Source organism: Salvelinus sp. IW2-2015, linkage group LG20 (assembly GCF_002910315.2).
Source record: "Salvelinus sp. IW2-2015 linkage group LG20, ASM291031v2, whole genome shotgun sequence".
Lineage (NCBI taxonomy): Eukaryota > Metazoa > Chordata > Actinopteri > Salmoniformes > Salmonidae > Salvelinus > Salvelinus sp. IW2-2015.
Genome location: NC_036860.1, coordinates 18,365,831 through 18,386,028, shown reverse-complemented (window position 1 = coordinate 18,386,028; position 20,198 = coordinate 18,365,831). Strand labels below are relative to the sequence as shown.

Here is a 20,198-nt window from a genome sequence, read left to right as displayed (position 1 = left end):
TAAGGTGCTTATGGTCATTGACTGCAGGAAAGGGCTACAAAGCTAACTACTTTCATTAGCTATCAATATGCACTTGATAAGTTGTCACTCTGATTTTGTTTGTTTTTGGATTCTCAAACAGCCGAAAATATGGAGCTCGAAGAAGCACTCCTCACCATCCCCATCAATCACAACAACTTCCCTACGAAACTGCCTGGTGAATAACCCCAAAACTGCCAGGTGAATAACCCCCAAAAATCTATCGATATGTTGGGATCCCTGTGGTGTTTAAAGCAGAGCTGCTGTCACCTCAGAAGCAAATGTCGACACCATCGACTGTTTCAAAACGACCAACTTTACAAGTTTAACCCGCCAGCTGAATCTTTATCGGTTCAGGAAGATGACCCATGGCCCCAGGGGCTCGGGAAAATAATGATTGCTCGACGGACAGGATACAACACCACTTCCACAATCCCAACTTCAAACAAGATCCATCCGAACTGCTGGGGAATCTAAAGAGTGTAACGGCTCTCGTTTGTAGAAGGAAGAGTGGACCAAGGCGCGGTAGGCATGGTAGGCGTGGTAGGCGTGGTAGGCGTACATTGTCTTTTTATTGATGACACCAAAACAAAATAACAAAAAATGAACGCGAACAGTTCTGTCAGGCACAGACACTAAACAGAAAACAAGATCCCACAAAACCCAAAAGGAAAATGACAACTTATATATGATCCCCAATCAGAGACAACGATAGACAGCTGCCTCTGATTGGGAACCACACTCGGCCAAAAACAAAGAAATAGAAAAAATAGACTTTCCCACCCGAGTCACACCCTGACCTAACCAAAGATAGAGAATAATAAGGATCTCTAAGGTCAGGGCGTGACAAAGAGGCTGACAAGCAAAAACAAGGCGAAGATGGAAGCTGCCCAAGAAGTGAACTGTCGGTCCCCCAAAGGTTTCCGGCGACTCATGGCCAATAGTGATGATGGTGGTGAGGAGGAGGTCAAAGTAGAGATTGTTTGTCAATTTGTCAATCATGTCTATACCCTGTATTTAAACCGAAACAATTAACTACAGTAATTTAATTGCCAATAACTCAAAGAACATTCTTATTTGTGCCATAACTTGTGTGCCATAATTTCTCAGCCTTGCTATAATTCGATGTTTCCACAGGTTACATGTTTGTTCGACAGGTACACCGACCATCTCCTTACCAACAGTACAACCAAAGCAGAACCCAGACCATGAAGGAGTATGATCGGATCCCCATCCCACCCCGCGGCTGTATCATGGGTCATGGGGATGCCCCCTCCCCTACGACCATCTACACAGACAAGGGAATCCCCATATCCGTCATCCAAAATCCACAAAGAAATGGTTAATTGGCCACAAAATCAACAGTTTGCAGTGGCAGTCTCAGTCTCCAGAATTGAACCCCATTTGAAAATCTGTGGTTTGAATTGAAGAGGGCAGTCCATGAGCACAGACAAAGGATATCAAGGGCCTGGAAAGATTCTGTATTGAGGAATGGTTTAAGATCCCTCCCAATGTGTTCTCCAATCTCATAAAACATTTTAGAAAAAGGCTGTGTCATTATCCTCGCAAGGGGAGTAAAAAAAAAAAGTAATTTCTTGTTAAACAATCTCTTTCTCTGAGCAATTCTATTATGTTAGTATAAAATTGTATTTTTTTTTTTACATACACTGTGCTGCCATCCTGTTAGAAGGTAACAGATTATTTTATTACAATGGTTAAAATGGATTTTCATCGTGTTCCATGGTGTTATTCGCCCCCAAGTGGAGCTTTCTGGTACTTAGAAAGACTGTACGCAAACAGGAAGTAGAGAATTCGTTCTGCACGCATAGAAGTAGCTAAAAACAACGCTACGGTGCAGGTCTTTCAGTGTAGTTATTTCTTGTCACGCTTCAGCGGAAAATATGTGTTTGTAAGTTCGATTCAAGCATTTAGCTAGTGGTGATAATATTGTTATTGATAGAGTTGCTTACATATCAATGTTGGTTGGTTGCATTTACTCACACAAATTGCAATGCCTTTCATGTATGCCATCAGCTGTATTACTTTGCTCATGTGTCATGCAAAAGAATTGTAAAATATACTATACTGTAGTTTTGTTACTGTTTCTAGTGTAATATGCTTTGCTATTCTACAGAGATGGTTGTACATTATTAGAGTAATTAAAGGAGTTAGCCAATTACCATAGGAGTAACAATTAGCTATATGGTTTGTCATCATGCCAGATGCATGGTACTTTAGCACGTGCTTTGTATTTATGCAACTTCAAATGTATAATGTACAGCTACAGTATGTCGGTGTGAATTGAATACTAAAGTATATTCTTTTCTGTATTTTGCAGTTTCACAACATAAACGTTTTCAATATATTAATTCAAGAAAAGTCACGCCTTGGGAGTTTTATTGAAGACTTAGTTGTTAGCTATCTGTCTAGTTTTGCATGGGAACGCAATTCAAGGGCAGAATATACACTATGGGATCCAATCATTTTGATAATCTTCCTGCGGCCATATATACCAAGACTTATTTGTCTTTTTTTGTTTTTAGTTAAACCACAAGTAACCTTAATGTTTATTCCTCATTTGTTTTAGTTTGACACCAAAAAGTGAAATTTTTACATAATTTTGAAATGCAAAAACGGAACAAATCTATTTTAACCTTGAGTGATTAAAAAATAATTCTCTATCATTATTATGATTAAAATGTGATATAATTAATTGGATATTTGCATTTCATTTATTGTATCATGTAGTTCTTTATATGGGGCCCTCAAAGGTGGATTGTCTACATTCCAGAATCTTCGATCTAAACGAGGTCAAAAAGTGGCGCTTGGCTGTTACCAGGGTTGTCCGCTGGAGGCCGCCCGGTGTCGTCTTTAGTCTGTGGTGTCACTGTGTAGCTCGTGCTCCACCCTCGGTAACAGGCAGTCAGCAGGTAGACGATCAATGAAAGCCCAGGGGAGGGAGACTACGAGAGGCAGGCTTCGGGACTTCGCTTAATGTACAGTGTCTTTTTCCAACTTTTCAATGTTCTTTATGAAGACCAATAACAGTGTTTTAACGACTTGCGTTCCTTCGATTCTACATTTGTTCTACATTTTCAGTATCTTCAGTAAATTACTGGAGTTTAGCGTATATATATTTTTTCGGCAACCGCGGGAAGTATTTCGTTTCAGAATTGTTATAAATTTCAGACGTGGTACTCGGGAAAAGAGACAACTTTTTTGGAAGGTGGCAGGAAGCAAACTGGTTTTAGATGCGTAACAACTTAAGCGGGCGATAGACATGTGAATGCGTCGGCTGCAGAAATGACACGTGATTTCTACTGCTAATTAATTAACTAGTTATAACATGCTATGTAAATAATTTCAACGGTTCCATTGGATTAGCTAGTTAAACATGTTAAAAGTCCGGAATGCTCCGTTGTCAACTTTATGGTGGCATTTTTGTCGATATTTAGTCGCTACAGAGCTTATGAAAGTTACTATAGCATTTCCGTCGTTGTTTACTGTATGGTCGACTGTCATCTTGGAATCAGTCGTATCAACATCAATTTGACTTTGTTCATCTCGGTTTCTGAAGTTCAACAAACCTTGCCATTCGTTTGAAACCTATAGGGATACAGTGCGGTGGGGATAGCCTACATTCACACATCTAGCGTAAAGAATAGTAGGGGGAATTGCTTTTGAGATACTTGTTGCATCTGGAGTCCGTCAGCGAGATTTTACCATTTTTTTCCTTGCTCTGGAAATGTGACATGGAATACCGCTAAATTGGATACATTTTTTAAACCAGACGTAACTGTAGCATGTTTTTAGTGGGTTGGACACATAATTAATTATCAACATTGTTGCAAAAGGTTTTTTGAAATATTGCCAGTGGTTGAATATTACAAGAGCCGGTGTTTTGGAAGTGTCCGGACTGAACCGACTGACAACTTTAACCTGCACGTTGAAAATGAGAACTGGGCTACTGTTTATCTCGTGTAAGGACTGGAGCTCGTGTTGTATGTGAAGAGTGAAATCAATAACTTTTTTCAACTGGAACAAACTTTTAAAGCGGGGTAAGAATTAATCAGAAATCCACAAGACATGCATCCACAAAGACAACATGGCAGTCAGTGAGCCTTAAAACGTTGGATTTAACCCTGTTTTTCGAATAGGTTTCACGAGTTTTTACATTTTAGAACCCACAAAGAGGAGGACCGTTGCTGGGCCATATATTTATTGTCCTGAATCAACTCCGGTTGTTGCCAGCTTTGAAGTCCACGATGTGCGGCCGGAGCCCGCCGCTGCAGCCGATCCAATGACCGTTCCCCAGCGGCGATTGGCCGGGCTCTGGCCGTGGCTGCTCATAGCGGCCCTGCAGGTGGTGTTCGGTCAGACGGGCCTGGAGCTGGCGGCGGCCGTAGAGACGGAGCGCTCGGCCCCCAGGGCTGTCATCAAGGTGACACTGCTGAGACACGAGCCCACGGGGAAGCCCATCACTCTGGAAGGGCTATTCGTCGGAGGGAGCGCCGGCTCTGCAGAGGGGAAGCTCATGCAGGTATGTGTCACGGTCATATAGGTTTCCAGGTCCACCTGATCATGTGCAATGCAAGTCAAGTGCATACTGGCTATATTTTCTTGGTTAGCTTTCAATAACTCTTTGGCAATAAGTTTAGCAAAGAGTGGTTATTGGCTTAAAATATCCCATGCATCTTTAATCAATTATGTCACATGAATTCAGTCCATGGAGACATCTTGTGATATAGGCTGGCCTGGTAGTCCATTGGACTGTGGAGTATTGTTTCAGATTTTTATGCATTGCTTGGTACAGTATGTCACATTGTGAAACAACATCCTCCAGAGGACCACTTTAGGCATCAGTTCTGTCTGATCTGATGGTTATGGCTTGTTTTGACAAGATTTGGTTTTACCATTCTTGCCACCCTGACTCTTCACCTTGGCAGATTCACCTTGGCAAACTCTGATGTTAACACTGTCCCATATCCTAAACCACAAAACCCCCATGGCAGTCTTAAATCTTAGGCCAACTTTTTTGTCATCTTGTTGTTGATCTCAGTCACTATAATGTAATAGGTTATTGAGCTGCTAGGCATATAACCCCTCGTTGTCACTCTGTTTCATGCATGCTGTCTGTGTCAACCATAGAATTAGGAATTAGAATTGAATAGGATATCTATATCAACATTCCTCATTAACAACAGTGTTGACATATATATTTATAGAGCTCCGTTTGTTTTAATTTTATCTTATTCCCATTTGTCTTCTTCCTGCCTGCCAATAAAATACTAGTTAGGGGTGAGAGTGCCAACTTCTCCACCCAAACCTTTTATCAAGCTGATGGATTTGTAGAACCTAAATTATTAGGGACAGCCATGCCCAGAAGTTGCCAAAAAACTCCCTTTTTTAATGTTTTTTTTTTACTGAACAGTGTGATTAAATACCAAACAATGCATTCCATGCAAGTTCAACAGTTGAGATCAAAAGCTGCATTGTTTAAACATTTTTTTTTGCTTGCTCAAGCCCTTACTGTACACAATGCATAATTCAAATGCTAAACGCATAGGCATACATGTGGGCTATACTGTAAATGTTCCTATTCTGCAAGCCAGGCCAGTTCCTGCGCTCTCTGTGGTGCATAGTTTGGATGCATGCATGGATTAAAGTTGTTGGGGAACTAAAGCAAGGCTAAGTCAATTTATTTCCAGTCTGAGAAGAAAGGGGGGCGACAGATATGAGATACATAGGGTCTTGTCTGTCCTCACTCACCAGGTGCATGAGGCATTTTGAATGAAGAACCAGATGCTGCAGATGTCCATAATTGATAATGAATTAGCCTACACAGCCTTTTCCACAGGGAATGTACAATATTAGACATAGCGGTGAAAATGATGACACTAGATTCATTTAATATAAAATATATACTCAGTACGTCGAAGTGTGTGCACGTGTGTGTGTGCTTGCGTGTGTGTGATGTTGATTTTCTTTAGAGGTGTATTGCATAGCAGTGCTGCTGAAAAGATCAAAGGCATAAGTCAGCTTTCCGGGTCTTTGTTCATTTACATTGAGGCAATGAAGCCTTTCCTTTCCTTTGCGCTGAGTGCTTCTTTGATATATCACCTTAGATATGAGTGATAACATTTGACCTGACCTTGAAGGAGGAGTGGATTACAGTTTGAAAACAACACTGAGATGTAGACCTAGGTCTGTCTGTCAGAAAGTGATTCCTAGATTACTGTTTTACTGAGTCTGCATCCCAAATGGCATCCTATTCACTATATAGTACACGACTTTTGACCAGGTCCCATAGTTAAGTATACAGAGCCGATTCAGTAGTTTGTATTCAGACTTACCTTATGCACCTGAGTAATGGGCTTTGCAGGCGTGGTTCCTTTGCTCACGCTGAAAACATTTAATTCAACCAGGAAGAAATGTAAACTAACGATGTAATGGAATGATTCAAAATGTTAGCAAACTAACTCTTGTCACTAACTCGGTAGTTTAACTCTGTAGGTTTGGCGATATACTGTCATTTTCAGAAGCCTATAGCTTGGGTCCCCAAATTTCATCCCAAGTTATAAGACCAGGATTTCAAAAACTTCCCTGTGGAAAAGGTGATGTTGATATGCTTCAGTTTGCTGCTATATGACTGGTTTCCAGTGATCATTATTGTGTGTGTGTGTGTATGTGTAAAAGGTAAAATAGATCTAAAACAATTGTCATTTATATTTACAATCCCCTTATCCAAATGGCTTCCTCATTTACTTCTAATCAATAGATCTTATCAATTTGTAAATTATAGTGCATGGAGAATGGTGTTATTTATAGGGGGAAAAAATAAATTAGATGTTGTTCCACTTAGAACCGAGATGTTGCTCGATCTTATTCATCGTTTCATCGCTCGTAAAGGTGGTGGAATCAGAATAAGGAGTATCTGTAGACACACCTCCGCCACACCTTAATTTCTTTCATCTCGACACCCAACGAATAGCGGGTGAATAGCATGCTATTCTCATGCTTAAGTTCAAGGTTAGAATATACTTAGAGAGAAAAGTGCATCAAAAGGGAATTACGTTCCATTTACGCGAGCTTAACTCAGCGAATAAGGTGCTATTTAGGCTGCGTTCTGAGTATTGGTGGACCAGGGTTGTGGAGGTGAAGGTGATTGCTGACATTACAGTATTTCCCTGATGGCGTGAAGTGATGCATATTTAGGCTTCATACTGGTTCCCTTCTAACTGCTGTTGTTCACTCAGCTCAGTTCGGTTACCTAGGGACAGTGACAGTTCTAATCCAGAGATGATAAGATCCCTGTTTATTTTTCCGTCAGAAGAGAAGAAATCCCAACACCACTAGGTCTTGGAATTGCCATGGACCTAACGCTAGGATAGTATCACCAATACGATATGTATTGTGATTCTCACGATTTTATATGTATTGCGATTCGATACTGCCATTTTATTGCGATTCCATGTTCCAAACATATTGCTCACCATTTCTGCTGCAGAGGGACAAGACCGAGCCATGAAAAATGAATGTGCTGAAAACATGTTTCACCATTTAAAAAGATGAGAACAAGCTAGAAAAGGAGAATTACCAGAGTTTTGGCACAGGTATAGCTGGCTAGTGCTAGCTAATGTAATTTTTACTATTTTTTCGCTTGTAGTTTGTCCCCCAACTGTTGTTTGATATTTTGTTTAATTATAGAGAAAATTGGTAGACACATTTAGCTGTCATCACTTGCCATTGACTACAATGCATTATGAAAATGTGTCTAAAGCAGTAGCAAACCGTGGCTACTGGACCTAGGCCTTCAGTGGGGAAAAATAATATTCCAACGCATTGTAACAAACTCAAAAATCAAGAAAAATAACAGAACCATAGCATCACTTAGGTGGTTTTCACGCCCCCGAGTGCGTTTTACCCCCTTAGTAGAGGTCGACCGATTAATTAGGGCCGATTTAAAGTTTTCATAACAATCGGTAATCAGTATTTTTGGACACCGATTGGCCGATTTTTATTATTATTATTATTATTATTATTATTATTATTATTTTTACACCTTTATTTAACTAGGCAAGTCAGTTAAGAACACATTCTTATTTTCAATGACAGCATAGGAACGGTGGGTTAACTGCCTTGTTCAGGGGCAGAACGACAGATTTTTACCTTGTCAGCTCGGGGATTCGTTTTTGCAACCTTCCGGTTACTAGTCCAACGCTCTAACCACCTGCCTTACATTGCACTCCACGAGGAGCCTGCGTGGCAGGCTGACTACCTGTTACGCGAGGGCAGCAAGAAGCCAAGGTAAGTTGCTAGCTAGCATTAAACTTATCTTATAAAAAACAATCAATCTTAACATAATCACTAGTTAACTACACATGGTTGATGATATACTAGTTTATCTAGCGTGTCCTGCGTTGCATATAATCGATGCGGTGCCTGTTAATTTCTCATCAAATCACAGCCTACTTCGACAAACGGGTGATGATTTAACAAGTGCATTTGTGAAAAAAGCACTGTCGTTGCACCAATGTACCTAACCATAAACATCAATGCCTTTCTTTAAAATCAATACACAAGTATATATTTTTAAACCTGCATATTTAGTTAATATCCCCTGCTAACATGAATTTCTTATAACTAGGGAAATTGTGTCACTTCTCTTGCGTTCGGTGCAAGCAGAGTCAGGGTATATGCAGCAGTTTTGAGCGCCTGGCTCATTGCGAACTGTGTGAAGTCCATTTATTCCTAACAAAGGCCGTAATTAATTTGCCAGAATGGTACATAATTATGACACAACATTGAAGGTTGTGCAATGTAACAGCAATATTTAGACTTAGGGATGCCACCCGTTAGATAAAATACGGAACGGTTCCGTATTTCACTGAAAGAATAAACGTTTTGTTTTCGAAATGATAGTTTCCGGATTCGACCATATAAATGACCAAAGGCTCGTATTTCTGTGTGTTATTATGTTATAATTAAGTCTATGATTTGCTATTTGATAGAGCAGTCTGAATGAGCGATGGTAGGCAGCAGCAGGCTCATAAGCATTCATTCAAACAGCACTTTCGTGCGTTTGCCAGAAGCTCTTCGCAATTCTTCAAGCATTTTGCGCTGTTTATGACTTCAAGCCTATCAACTCCCGAGATTAGGCTGGTGTAACCGATGTGAAATGGCTAGCTAGTTAGCGGGGTGCGCGCTAATAGCCTTTCAAACGTCACTCGCGCTGAGACTTGGAGTGGTTGTTCCCCTTGCTCTGCATGGGTAACGCTGCTTCGAGGGTGGCTGTTGTCGATGTGTTCCTGGTTCGAGCCCAGGTAGGAGCGAAGAGAGGAACGGAAGCTATACTGTTAACCTGGCAATACTAAAGTGCCTATAAGGACATCCAATAGTCAAAGGTATATGAAATACAAATCGTATAGAGAGAAATAGTCCTATAATAACTACAACCTAAAACGTCTTACCTGGGAATATTGAAGACTCATGTTAAAAGGAACCACCAGCTTTCATATGTTCTCATGTTCTGAGCAAGGAACTTAAACGTTAGCTTTTTTACATAGCACATATTGCACTTTTACTTTCTTCTCCAACACTTAGTTTTTGCATTATTTAAACCAAATTGAACATGTTTCATTATTTATTTGAGGCTAAATTTATTTTATTGATGTATTATATTAAGTTAAAATAAGTGTTCATTCAGTATTTTTGTAATTGTCATTATTATTAAAAAAATATTTAAAAGAATGATTTATTTCAGATTTTATTTCTTTCATCACATTCCCAGTGGGTCAGAAGTTTACATACACTCAATTAGTATTTGGTAGCATTGCCTTTAAATTGTTTAACTTGGGTCAAACGTTTCGGGTAGCCTTCCATAAGCTTCCCATAATAAGTTAGGTGAATTTTGGCCCATTCCTCCTGACAGAGCTGGTGTAACTGAGTCAGGTTTGTATGCCTCCTTGCTCGCACATGCTTTTTCAGTTCTGCCCACAAATTTTCTATAGGTTTGAGGTCAGGGCTTTGTGATGGCTACTCCAATACCTTGACTTTGTTGTCCTAAAGCCATTTTGCTACAACTTTGGAAGTATGCTTGAGGTCATTGTCCATTTGGAAGACCCATTTGTGACCAAGCTTTAACTTCCTGACTGATGTCTTGAGATGTTGCTTCAATATATCCACATCATTTTCTTTCGTCATGATGCCATCTATTTTGTGAAGTGCACCAGTCCCTCCTGCAGCAAAGCACCCCCACAACATGATGCTGCCACCCCTGTGCTTCCCGGTTGGGATGGTGTCTTCGGCTTGCAAGCCTCCCCCTTTTTCCTCCAAACATAATGATGGTCATTATGGCCAAATAGTTCTATTTTTGTTTCATCAGACCAGAGGACATTTCTCCAAAAAGTACGATCTTTGTCGATATAGGAGTAATTTTACAGTGAATGTAGATAATTTTGAACCTGTTTCCTCCAGTATCTTCACAAGGTTCTTTGCTGTTGTTCTGGGATTGATTTGCACTTTTCTCACCAAAGTACGTTCATCTCTAGGAGACAGAACACGTCTCCTTCCTGAGCGGTATGACAGCTGCGTGGTCCCATGGTGTTTATACTTGCATACTATTGTTTGGTACCTTCAGGCGTTTGGAAATTGCTCCCAAGGATGAACCAGACTTGTGGAGGTTCACAAATTTTTTTCTGAGGTCGTGGCTGATTTCTTTTGATTTTCTCATGATGTCAAGCTAAGAGGCACGGAGTTTGAAGGTAGGCCTTGAGATATATCCACAGGTACACCTCCAATTGACTCAAATTAGGTCAATTAGCCTATCAGAAGCTTCTAAAGCCATGACATCATCTTCTGGAATTTTCAGGAGCTGTTTAAAGTTACAGTCAACTTAGTGTATGTAAACTTCTGACCTACTGTTAACAAGAAATTTGTGGAGTGGTTGAAAAATGAGTTTTAATGACTCCAACTGTCACGTTTCTCGTGGGCTGAAGGAAGAGTGGACCAAGGTGCAGCGTTTAAAGTGTTCATGATTTAATCCAAAAAATCTAGTTGAACAAAAACAACGACTCCGGGATGCTCGCCTTCTAGGCAGAGTTCCTCTTTCCAGTGTCTGTGTTCTTTTGCCTATCTTAATCTTTTCTTTTTGGTGGCCAGTCTGAGATATGGCTTTTTCTTTGCATCTCTGCCTAGAAGGCCAGCATCCCGGGGTTGCATCTTCACTGTTGACGTTGAGACTGGTGTTTTGCGGGTACTATTTTAGTGAAGCTGCCAGTTGAGGATTTGTGAGGTGTCTGTTTCCCCAAACTAGACACTCTAATGTACTTGTCCTCTTGCTCAGTTGTGCACCGGGGCCTCCCACTCCTCTTTCTATTCTGGTTGGAGCCAGTTTGCTCTGTTTTGTGAAGGGAGTAGTATACAGAGTTGTACAAGATCTTCGGTTTCTTGGCAATGTCTAGCATGGATTAGCCTTCATTTCTTAGAACAATAATAGACTGACGAGTTCCAGAACAAAGCGTCTTCTTTCTGGCCATTTTGAGCCTGTAATCAAACCCACAAATGCTGATGCTCCAGATACTCAACTAGTCTAAAGAAGGCCAGTTTTATTCCTTCTATCAGCACAACAGTTTCCAGCTGTGTTAACATAACTGCAAAAGGGTTTTCTAATGATCAATTAGCCTTTTAAAATGCTAAACTTGGATTAGCTAACACAACGTGCCATTGGAACACAGGAGGAATGGTTGCTGATAATGGGCCTCTGTACGCCTATGTAGATATTCCATAAAAAATCAGCCGTTTACAGCTACAATAGTAATTTACAACATTAACAATGTCTACACTGTATTTCTGATCAATTTGATGTTATTTTAATGGACAAAAAATTGTGCTTTTCTTTCATAAACAAGGACATTTCTAAGTGACCCCAAACTTTTGAACGGTAGTGTACCTATTTGGATATTATTTTTGAGTGTGTATCGTATCGTTTTGACAATATCGCAATATTATTTTTGCGCTAGTTTGCTGTACCTGCACCGAAACTCCAGTATTTTTCCTTTACAGCTTCTTAAATAGGGAGACAATTCATTTTCTTCACTTTTATTTACATGACTGATAAACAAATTTTCTCATGGCTCTCTCTTGTCCCTCTGCAGCAGACATATGGTAAGCAATATTTATGGAACCTTCGGTTCGCAATAAAATCACAGTATCGAATCATAATACGTATAGAATCGTGAGAATCACAATACATATCGTATCGACACCTAAGTATTGTGATAATATTATATCGAGATGTCCCTGGCAATTCCCAGCCCTAGTACGAAATGGCACCCTATTCCCTATTTGGTGTACATATTTTGACCATATAGGAAATAGGGTTCCGTTTCAGCCTCACCCTGTGCGATGATGTGTCTTTGTTGCAGTGCAGGGTAGTAGACCTGTTCAAACAGGCCTCTATTGCCTCTGAGCGCTGCTTTATGTTCGCAGCTTTATGTTCCTGTCTTCCATCCAGGGAAAGAGGRGRKKGGGGGGGGGGGGGRGGGCGGTGAAAGGAGGTTAGAAAGGAAGAGGTTGTGTCTGTCCCTTTCTCTCTTTTTCACAAAAACGCCAACACACATTCCAGATTCCACAAAGTTCGTGACGTGTGTATTTGTTTTGTCTTAGACTGCTAAAGGCACTACCTATAGAGATATGAATTATAATACCATTAATGGCTTGGATTCAATGAATAGGCTACACATATAACTGGTTTATCAAAGGTGTTTGTGTTTACATTAAAGTACTTCAGGGCTGAGTAGAGTGCAACAGCGCTGAGTCTTCTAAGAGAGAAACACGGTCTTAGCTTTAGCCTAACTCACCTGTCCAGTATCCAGCAGCACTAGATAGATCTGTCTTTCTCTGTATCCTTCTCTTTTTTTGTCATCACTCAGGCGTGCCTGACTTGTAGCTCCTCAGGCTACTCTGAATTTGACTCTCTCAACCGTGGTGGAGCATGACAGCCAGTTTTCATAACCCACAGTAATTACACCTCTCTGGCCACGTTTGATCTTCTTAAGCATGTTGTTTCTCTGGGCCACAGGTTCTCGCTCTCTCTCGCTCTCTATTTGATCACAGAAGAAAAACAAGATCTGGCATGAGGAAAAATTAAAAGTTTTATTTGATGAATTATCAAGCACCACAAGCTTTGGGTTTTTTCCCACGGATATTTTTATAATTTTTTTAACCTTTATTTAACTAGGCAAGTCAGTTAAGAACAAATTCTTATTTTCAATGACGGCCTAGGAACAGTGGGTTAACTGCCTTTTTCAGGGGCAGAATGACAGATTTTTACCTTGTCAGCTCTGGGATTTGATCTTGCAACCTATTGGTTGCTAGTCCAACGCTCTAACCACTAGGCTACCTGCCACCCCCACCTCAGCCCCTCATATTGAGTTTATATTTTCCGTTCTTTGTCATTATATAGAATACAGTGTTTAGAATGTTATGATTTACTGTTCGACAATACAGAGAAATCATTGTTGGTATTAAATGCCTGTCATATAATATTTGATCAATGTGAGCAGTGGGGGATGTGGATGCTTTTATTTTCCCTGATATACACTGAGTATACAGAACATTAGGAACACCTGCTTTTTACATGACAGACTGACCAGGTGAATCCAGGTGAAAGCTGTGATCCCTTATTGATCCCTGTTAAATCCACTTCAATCAATGTAAGTGAAGGGGAGGAGACCGGTTAAATAAGACAATTAAGACATGGATTATGTATGTGTGAATAGGCAAGACAAAAGATTTAAGGTCTTTGAACAGGGTATGGTAGTGGGTGCCAGACTCATCGGTTTGTGTCAAGAACTGCAACGCTACTGGGTTTTTCACGCTCAACAGTTTCCTGTGTGTGTCAAGAATGGTCCACCACCCAACGGACATCCAGCCAACTTGACACAACTGTGGGAAGAATTGGAGTCAACATGGGCCAGCATCCCTGTGGAACGCTTTTGACACATTGTAGAGTCCATGCCCCAACGAATTGAGGCTGAAAAAAGGGGGTGCAACTCAATATTAGGAAGATGTTCCTAATGTTTTGTACACTCAGCTGAAATAGAATGTGCCAAGCCAACACTTGTTGGTAATAAACAAACACAGCCACATAAAGGACTCTCTAACATGCTGTTTGCTATTCTTATCTCATTCATATCCCTCAGTGTATTCAGGTCAGGGGACTGTTGCCACATTCCCCCCTCAGAACTAATATCCAACGGTCTAATCTCTCTGGTAGGATGTCCTCAGGACACACACATAGCCTACATTGGCTGGCTGGCCTGGCTTGGCTCAGGCCTGTACTGTATGTTTGGACGACTCCGAGTGGTCAGGAATTTTGACTCCCTCTCTCTGCCTTTCCCGCTACAACGCCAGTCGAGTGGGTATGGAGGGCCAGCCTGTGGAGGAGAAGAAGAAGAAGTGAAAAGGTTTCTGGGATAACTTTGAACTTGAAATGAAATCCAGCTGTCCTCTGGGCCCAGTGGAAAGGAGGAAGAGGAGGAGGTTACGCCTGCCGCACCTCCTTTTGAAGTTAATCCTCTGATGGGCTCTCTGTCCAATTAAAATAAGCTAAATGGTTTTAAAAGGGCTATTTTTTCCACTAAGTCCCTTTAGAATTCTTCTTTACTCTCTCTTCTGTCTGTCGAGGGCTTTGTCCCAGTGAAAGGTCAGATTGACCGTTGTGAGGGCCCACAAAAACATCAGGTATAATTGGGGCAGGCAGGGCACTAGACAGTGCATACTTGTTAACTCTGCACCACTGTATGGCAAGCATGCTTTTCATCCCTTCCTCCCTAGCCTGACGACCCCTGGGGAGGCCCTGTTTCTCAGCCACCTCTCCCCTCAGACCAGAGGAGTCCCAGTGTAGACCACTATCTCTCTCTGTGGCCAGCAGGCAGGCAGGCTCACCTAGCCCAGAGAGAGAGAGGCTTGGCCTGTCCAGGTTGATAGTTGGTAGGCTGGGGATGAGAGGAGGAGGGGGAAGGGGGGGGGGGGCTGAGGGAGAAGAAGATCAAAGTGTGTGTTCAGATAAAAAAACATGAGCTGGGATGATTAAAAAAGGAGTCTGTTTACTCTGCACTTCCGATACACACCCAGCTCCCCTCCTTTCCCCGCCTCATGGATTTCCTGTCCGTATTTCCTCCCTCTCCTTTCCTATCTCCCTGGATGTGATAACAGCTCTCCAGGGCTCCTCATCTCCTCACTATGCTGCCCTGGTGGGATGAGCTGTTCTATCTGGGGGCTGGGCTGGCTGATTTCTTTTGGCTTTAGGCTCACCGCCTCACTGACTGCCCTCTGGATGTGTGTGCAGTCACTGTGCACACCATAGAAATAGAATTACTAGCACAGACATCCATTAAATGATCTCAGGGGTTTTATCCGTTCTAGTATTTCTATTTCTATGGTGTGCACAGCCTTTTGTTGTCATCTATCTAATGAGTAATGTTGACATATCGCTTTCTTTGAAGCAAATTGTGTATCATTTGTTTATAATGCATTCTATTACACTTGTAGCAGGGATGTACATCTTTCCCTTTCAAGACAATTTGATACAGTGCCTTCAGAAAATATTCATACCTCTTGACTTATTCCATATTTTGTTGTGTTACAGCCTGAATTCAAAATGGATGAAATAAATAAAAAAATTCACCCATCTATACACAATATCCAATAATGACAAAGTGAAAACATGTTTTTAGACATTTTTGCTAATTGATTGAAAATGAAATACAGAAATATCTAATTTACATAAGTGTTCACACCTCAATACATGTTGGAGTAACCTTTGGCAGCGATTACAGTTATGAGTCTTTCTGGTTAAGTCTCTAAGAGCATTGCACACCTGGATTGTGCAATATTTGCACATTATTCTTTAAAAGATTCTTAAAACTCGGTAAAGTTGGTTGTTGATCATTACTAGACAGCCATTTTCAAATCTAGCCATATATTTCCAAGCAGATTTAAGTCAAAACTGTAACTCTGCCACTCAGGAACATATAGGGCTTTAGTTTCATCTGGTGTTAGTTTAGTTAGTTTGCAATTTCGTCATGTAAAAATTGGCGCACTGGCATTTTCCAGCCGTAACGCCAGGTTCGGCAAAATGACCTGTCTTACAGCTGAAGTTTGAAGTTTACATACACATTAGCCAAATACATTTAAACTCTGACATTTAATCATAGTAAAAAATCCCTGTCTTGGGTCAGTTAGGATCACTACTTTATTTTAAGAATGTGAAATGTCAGAATAATAGCAGAGAGAATTATTTATTTCAGCTTTTATTTCTTTCATCACATTCCCAGTGGGTCAGAAGTTTACATACACTCAATTAGTATTTGGTAGCATTGCTTTAAATTCTTACACTTGGGTCAAACGTTTCGGGTAGCCTTCCACAAGCTTCCCACAATAAGTTGGGTGAATTTTGGCCGAGCTGGTGTAACTGAGTCAGGTTTGTAGGCCTCCTTGCTCGCACACGCTTTTTCAGTTCTGCCCACAAATTTTCTATAGGATTGAGGTCAGGGCTTTGTGATGGCCACTGCAATACCTTGACATTGTTGTCCTCAAGCCATTTTGCCACAAGTTTGGAAGTATGCTTGGGGTCATTGTCCATTTGGAAAACCCATTTGTGACCAAGCTTTATCTTCCTGACTGATGTCTTGAGATGTTGCTTCAATATATCCACATAATTTTCCCCCCTCATGATGTCATCTATTTTGTGAAGTGCACCAGTCCCTCCTGAGGCAAAGTACCCCCACAACATGATGCTGGCCACCCCCGTGCTTCACAGTTGTGATGGTGTTCTTCGGCTTGCAAGCATCCCCCTTTTTCCTCCAAACATAATGATGGTCAATATGGCCAAACAGTTCTATTTTTGTTTCATCAGACCAGACGACATTTCTCCAAAAAGTACGATCTTTTTCCCCATGTGCAGTTGCAAACCGTAGTCTGGCTTTTGAATGGCATTTTTGGAGCAGTGGCTTCATCCTTGCTGAGCGGCCTTTCAGGTTATGTTGATATAGGACTTGTTTTACTGTGGATATAGATACTTTTGTACCTGTTTCCTCCAGCATCTTCACAAGGTCCTTTGCTGTTGTTCTGGGATTGATTTGCACTTTTTGCACCAAAGTACGTTCATCTCTAGGAGACAGAACGCGTCTCTTTCCTGAGCGGTATGACAGCTGCGTGGTCCCATGGTGTTTATACTTTCGTACTATTGTTTGTACAGATGAACGTGGTACCTTCAGGTGTTTGGAAATTGCTCACAAGGATGTGCAAGACTTGTGGAAGTCAACTATTTGTCTCTGAGGTCTTGGCTGATTTCTTTTGATTTTCCCATGATGTCAAGCAAAGAGGCACTGAGTTTGAAGGTAGGCCTTGAAATACATCCACAGGTACACCTCCAATTGACTCAAATGATGTCAATTAGCCTATCAGAAGCTTCTAAAGCCGTGACATACTTTTCTGGAATTTTCCAAGCTGTTTAAAGGTACAGTCAACTTAGTGTATGTAAACTTCTGACCCACTGGAATTGTGATACAGTGAGTTATAAGTGAAATAATCTGTCTGTAAACAATTTTTTGAAATATTACTTGTCACGCACGAAGTAGATGTCCTAACCAACTTGCCAAAACTATAGTTTGTTCACAAGAAGTTTGTGGAGTGGTTAACAAGTTTTAATGACTCCAACATAAGTGTATGTAAACTTCCGACTTCAACTGTGTGCATTGTAGTCAGGCCCATTACTTTAGTCATGCAGGTCCCATTTTGGACGTGTGTTAAACCCCCTCCATGATGTAGGCTATGTGTCCATGCCCATCATGAAACGAGAGATGAGTACCTCGGTGAATACTGGTGAACCTCGTATTTAGAAGTTATCTTTAAACTGTAAAAATTAGGGATGCACACTATATCGGTAAGCATATTGGAAACGGATGATATTAGATACAAATGCCAACATTGGCCCTATGTCTAGTTTAACTGCGATGTGCAAAACCGATGTCAAAGCTGACTTGCATACCTATATAACGTAAGTAGATGACGTAATGACGCCTCAAAAAATACAGCGCCACACAGAACAGAGAGAGAGCAACAGAGGGTCAGTATCTCGCTGACCCTGCTCTCTCTTTCCTTTCTTCCGGTGAGAATAGCCAGACTGAGACTGATGGCGCAATTCATGTTGTTCCTATGACCAGAGAAATTGAAATAGTCCTCGATATTAAAATAATCATGACAAGCTGCTAATAATAATAAAAACACAGGTCTATCGATACAATTGGCTACTCATTCATTGTAGGTGCAGCGCGACTAGGAGTAGGGAGAAGGTGTTTTGTAATAGTGTTGGATAAAAACAGTGACAGTGCTGAATAAAACATTCAACTTGAACTCACTCATAAAAACAGCAGCTCTTTGCCGTATTCTTTGACTATTCTTTGACAGTCTCTGGTCATGATTTTAAAAGTTATGAAATCTCATGTAGGCTAGTATTAAACTTGTAGGCACGGTGATTTGAGCTATCAGATTGGCCACTGCAGTTGGTGCACTCGGTTTAGCAACAGATCTTCAGGTCCACCGGGTAGGTGGAGTATGTCTTTTCAGAAAAATGAAATGGTTAAAAATGGGAACACTTTGCATACCTCATTTCCCTTTCCCTAGTGCTCAGGGCTTCTGAATCAAGTGCACCTACCTCCAACAGCACATCGAATAGTAATGAAAAAGGAGAGCAAGCCTTTATCGTTGGCGTTTTTACATAAATGTTTGATGATCGACTGGGAATACCTTGAAGATCGACCAGTTGGTGACCACTCCTCTATGTTGTGCTGCAAAAGTGCTGCAAAAGGTCAGTTGTTTGGGGATAAAAAAAAAATGTTTTTAATGCGCTCACTAAAACATCTTCATCTGGATTGGTAACAGATATTTTTGTTCCGACTTCCTATTTAAATAGCAGAGAAGTAGACAAAGTTGTCATACCCTCTAACTTTTTGTTTAACTTGCAGGAAAAGTGGTCAAAATGTTAGTTGTTCATGACAAGTTACAGAAAATGTTTTTGATGCGGTTACAAAAACAACTGTAATGTTTGATTGGTACCAGATAATTCTGTTGCAATTTCAGATTTGAATAACAGGGAAGTAGACCAAGAGGTCATATCCTCTAACTTTTTGTCTAAGTTGTTGGCAAATTGGTCAAAGTAGCTGATTTGTGTAGTAAAGAACAAATTGAGTCAGACTGTGTCCCACCCTTTACTGCAGTCTGATAACAAGACGATGACCCTGCTCCTTTATCCTGTCTGTCTCCCAGGGCATCTGATGCCCTTGCCTTCCCGGACTAACGCTTTAGCTATCTCTCTCTATCCCTGACTGCTGGCTGACTTGTATCTCTTTCTCCCTCTACTCCTGACAGTCCTACTATCTTTCTATCTGACCTGACTGAGCTCTCTCTGCTCAGTCATGGTCTCAACATTATCAGACAATCATTTCAGACAAATAGACAGGCTCTCTGACTCTCACCCTTCCCTTAATGTGTTATCCCGAAATGGATCTGACAAAATATCCGGATTGCAAGTAGCAGCATAGACAGGAAAAAAGGGGATAGTGAGTCCTGTCTCGTCCTGTCTCGTCCCCGTTCCACTGGGGCTGGCTGTACTGTTGAGATGTTTCTCAGGGCATTGGCAAAAGGAACAGACAAGGGGGAAACATGGCAAATCTCCAATGCAGCAGTTTTTATCTACCAAATCATTTCTGGGTAACAATTAAGTAACTTACTGTGATTGTTTTCAATTAAAATGGTCAAAAATGAACAAAAATAGCTCCTTAGCGATGAGCAATTTCTCAAGCTAAAATGTTGCTAGGCTAAGCCCAGTCAAAGCTCTTCTCTGTCCTTCCAATGGTGGAACCAGCTTCCCCCTGAAGCTAGGACAGCAGAGTCCCTGCCCATCTTCCGGAAATTTCTGAAACCCTACCACTTCAAAGAGTATCTTAAATAATCCCACTGCACCCCCCCCCCACCCCCCCAACCCGGCCTGGAATTCCTGAATGTGTTTGCGTCTGCCAGGCCCATGTTATAAAACACATTTCCCCCCCATTTTTCATGTCTCTAAACACTGAAGGCTTCCATCACTCTTCCTGACTGTCCTGTACACAAGCACA

At 41.1% G+C, this 20,198-nt stretch overlaps 1 protein-coding gene across 1 annotated transcript in view; it reads left to right on the top strand.

The window, feature by feature from the left end:
• The first annotated feature begins 2,907 nt into the window (after window positions 1–2,907).
• LOC111981629 (E3 ubiquitin-protein ligase RNF43) overlaps window positions 2,908–20,198 on the top strand; it is a 196,729-nt gene continuing 179,438 nt past the window's right edge. Inside the window, exon 1 of the mRNA XM_024012999.1 lies at window positions 2,908–4,558. Within this exon, the coding sequence (XP_023868767.1) occupies window positions 4,319–4,558 (240 nt within the window). The 5' untranslated portion in view covers window positions 2,908–4,318. The remainder of the gene's footprint in view (window positions 4,559–20,198) is intronic.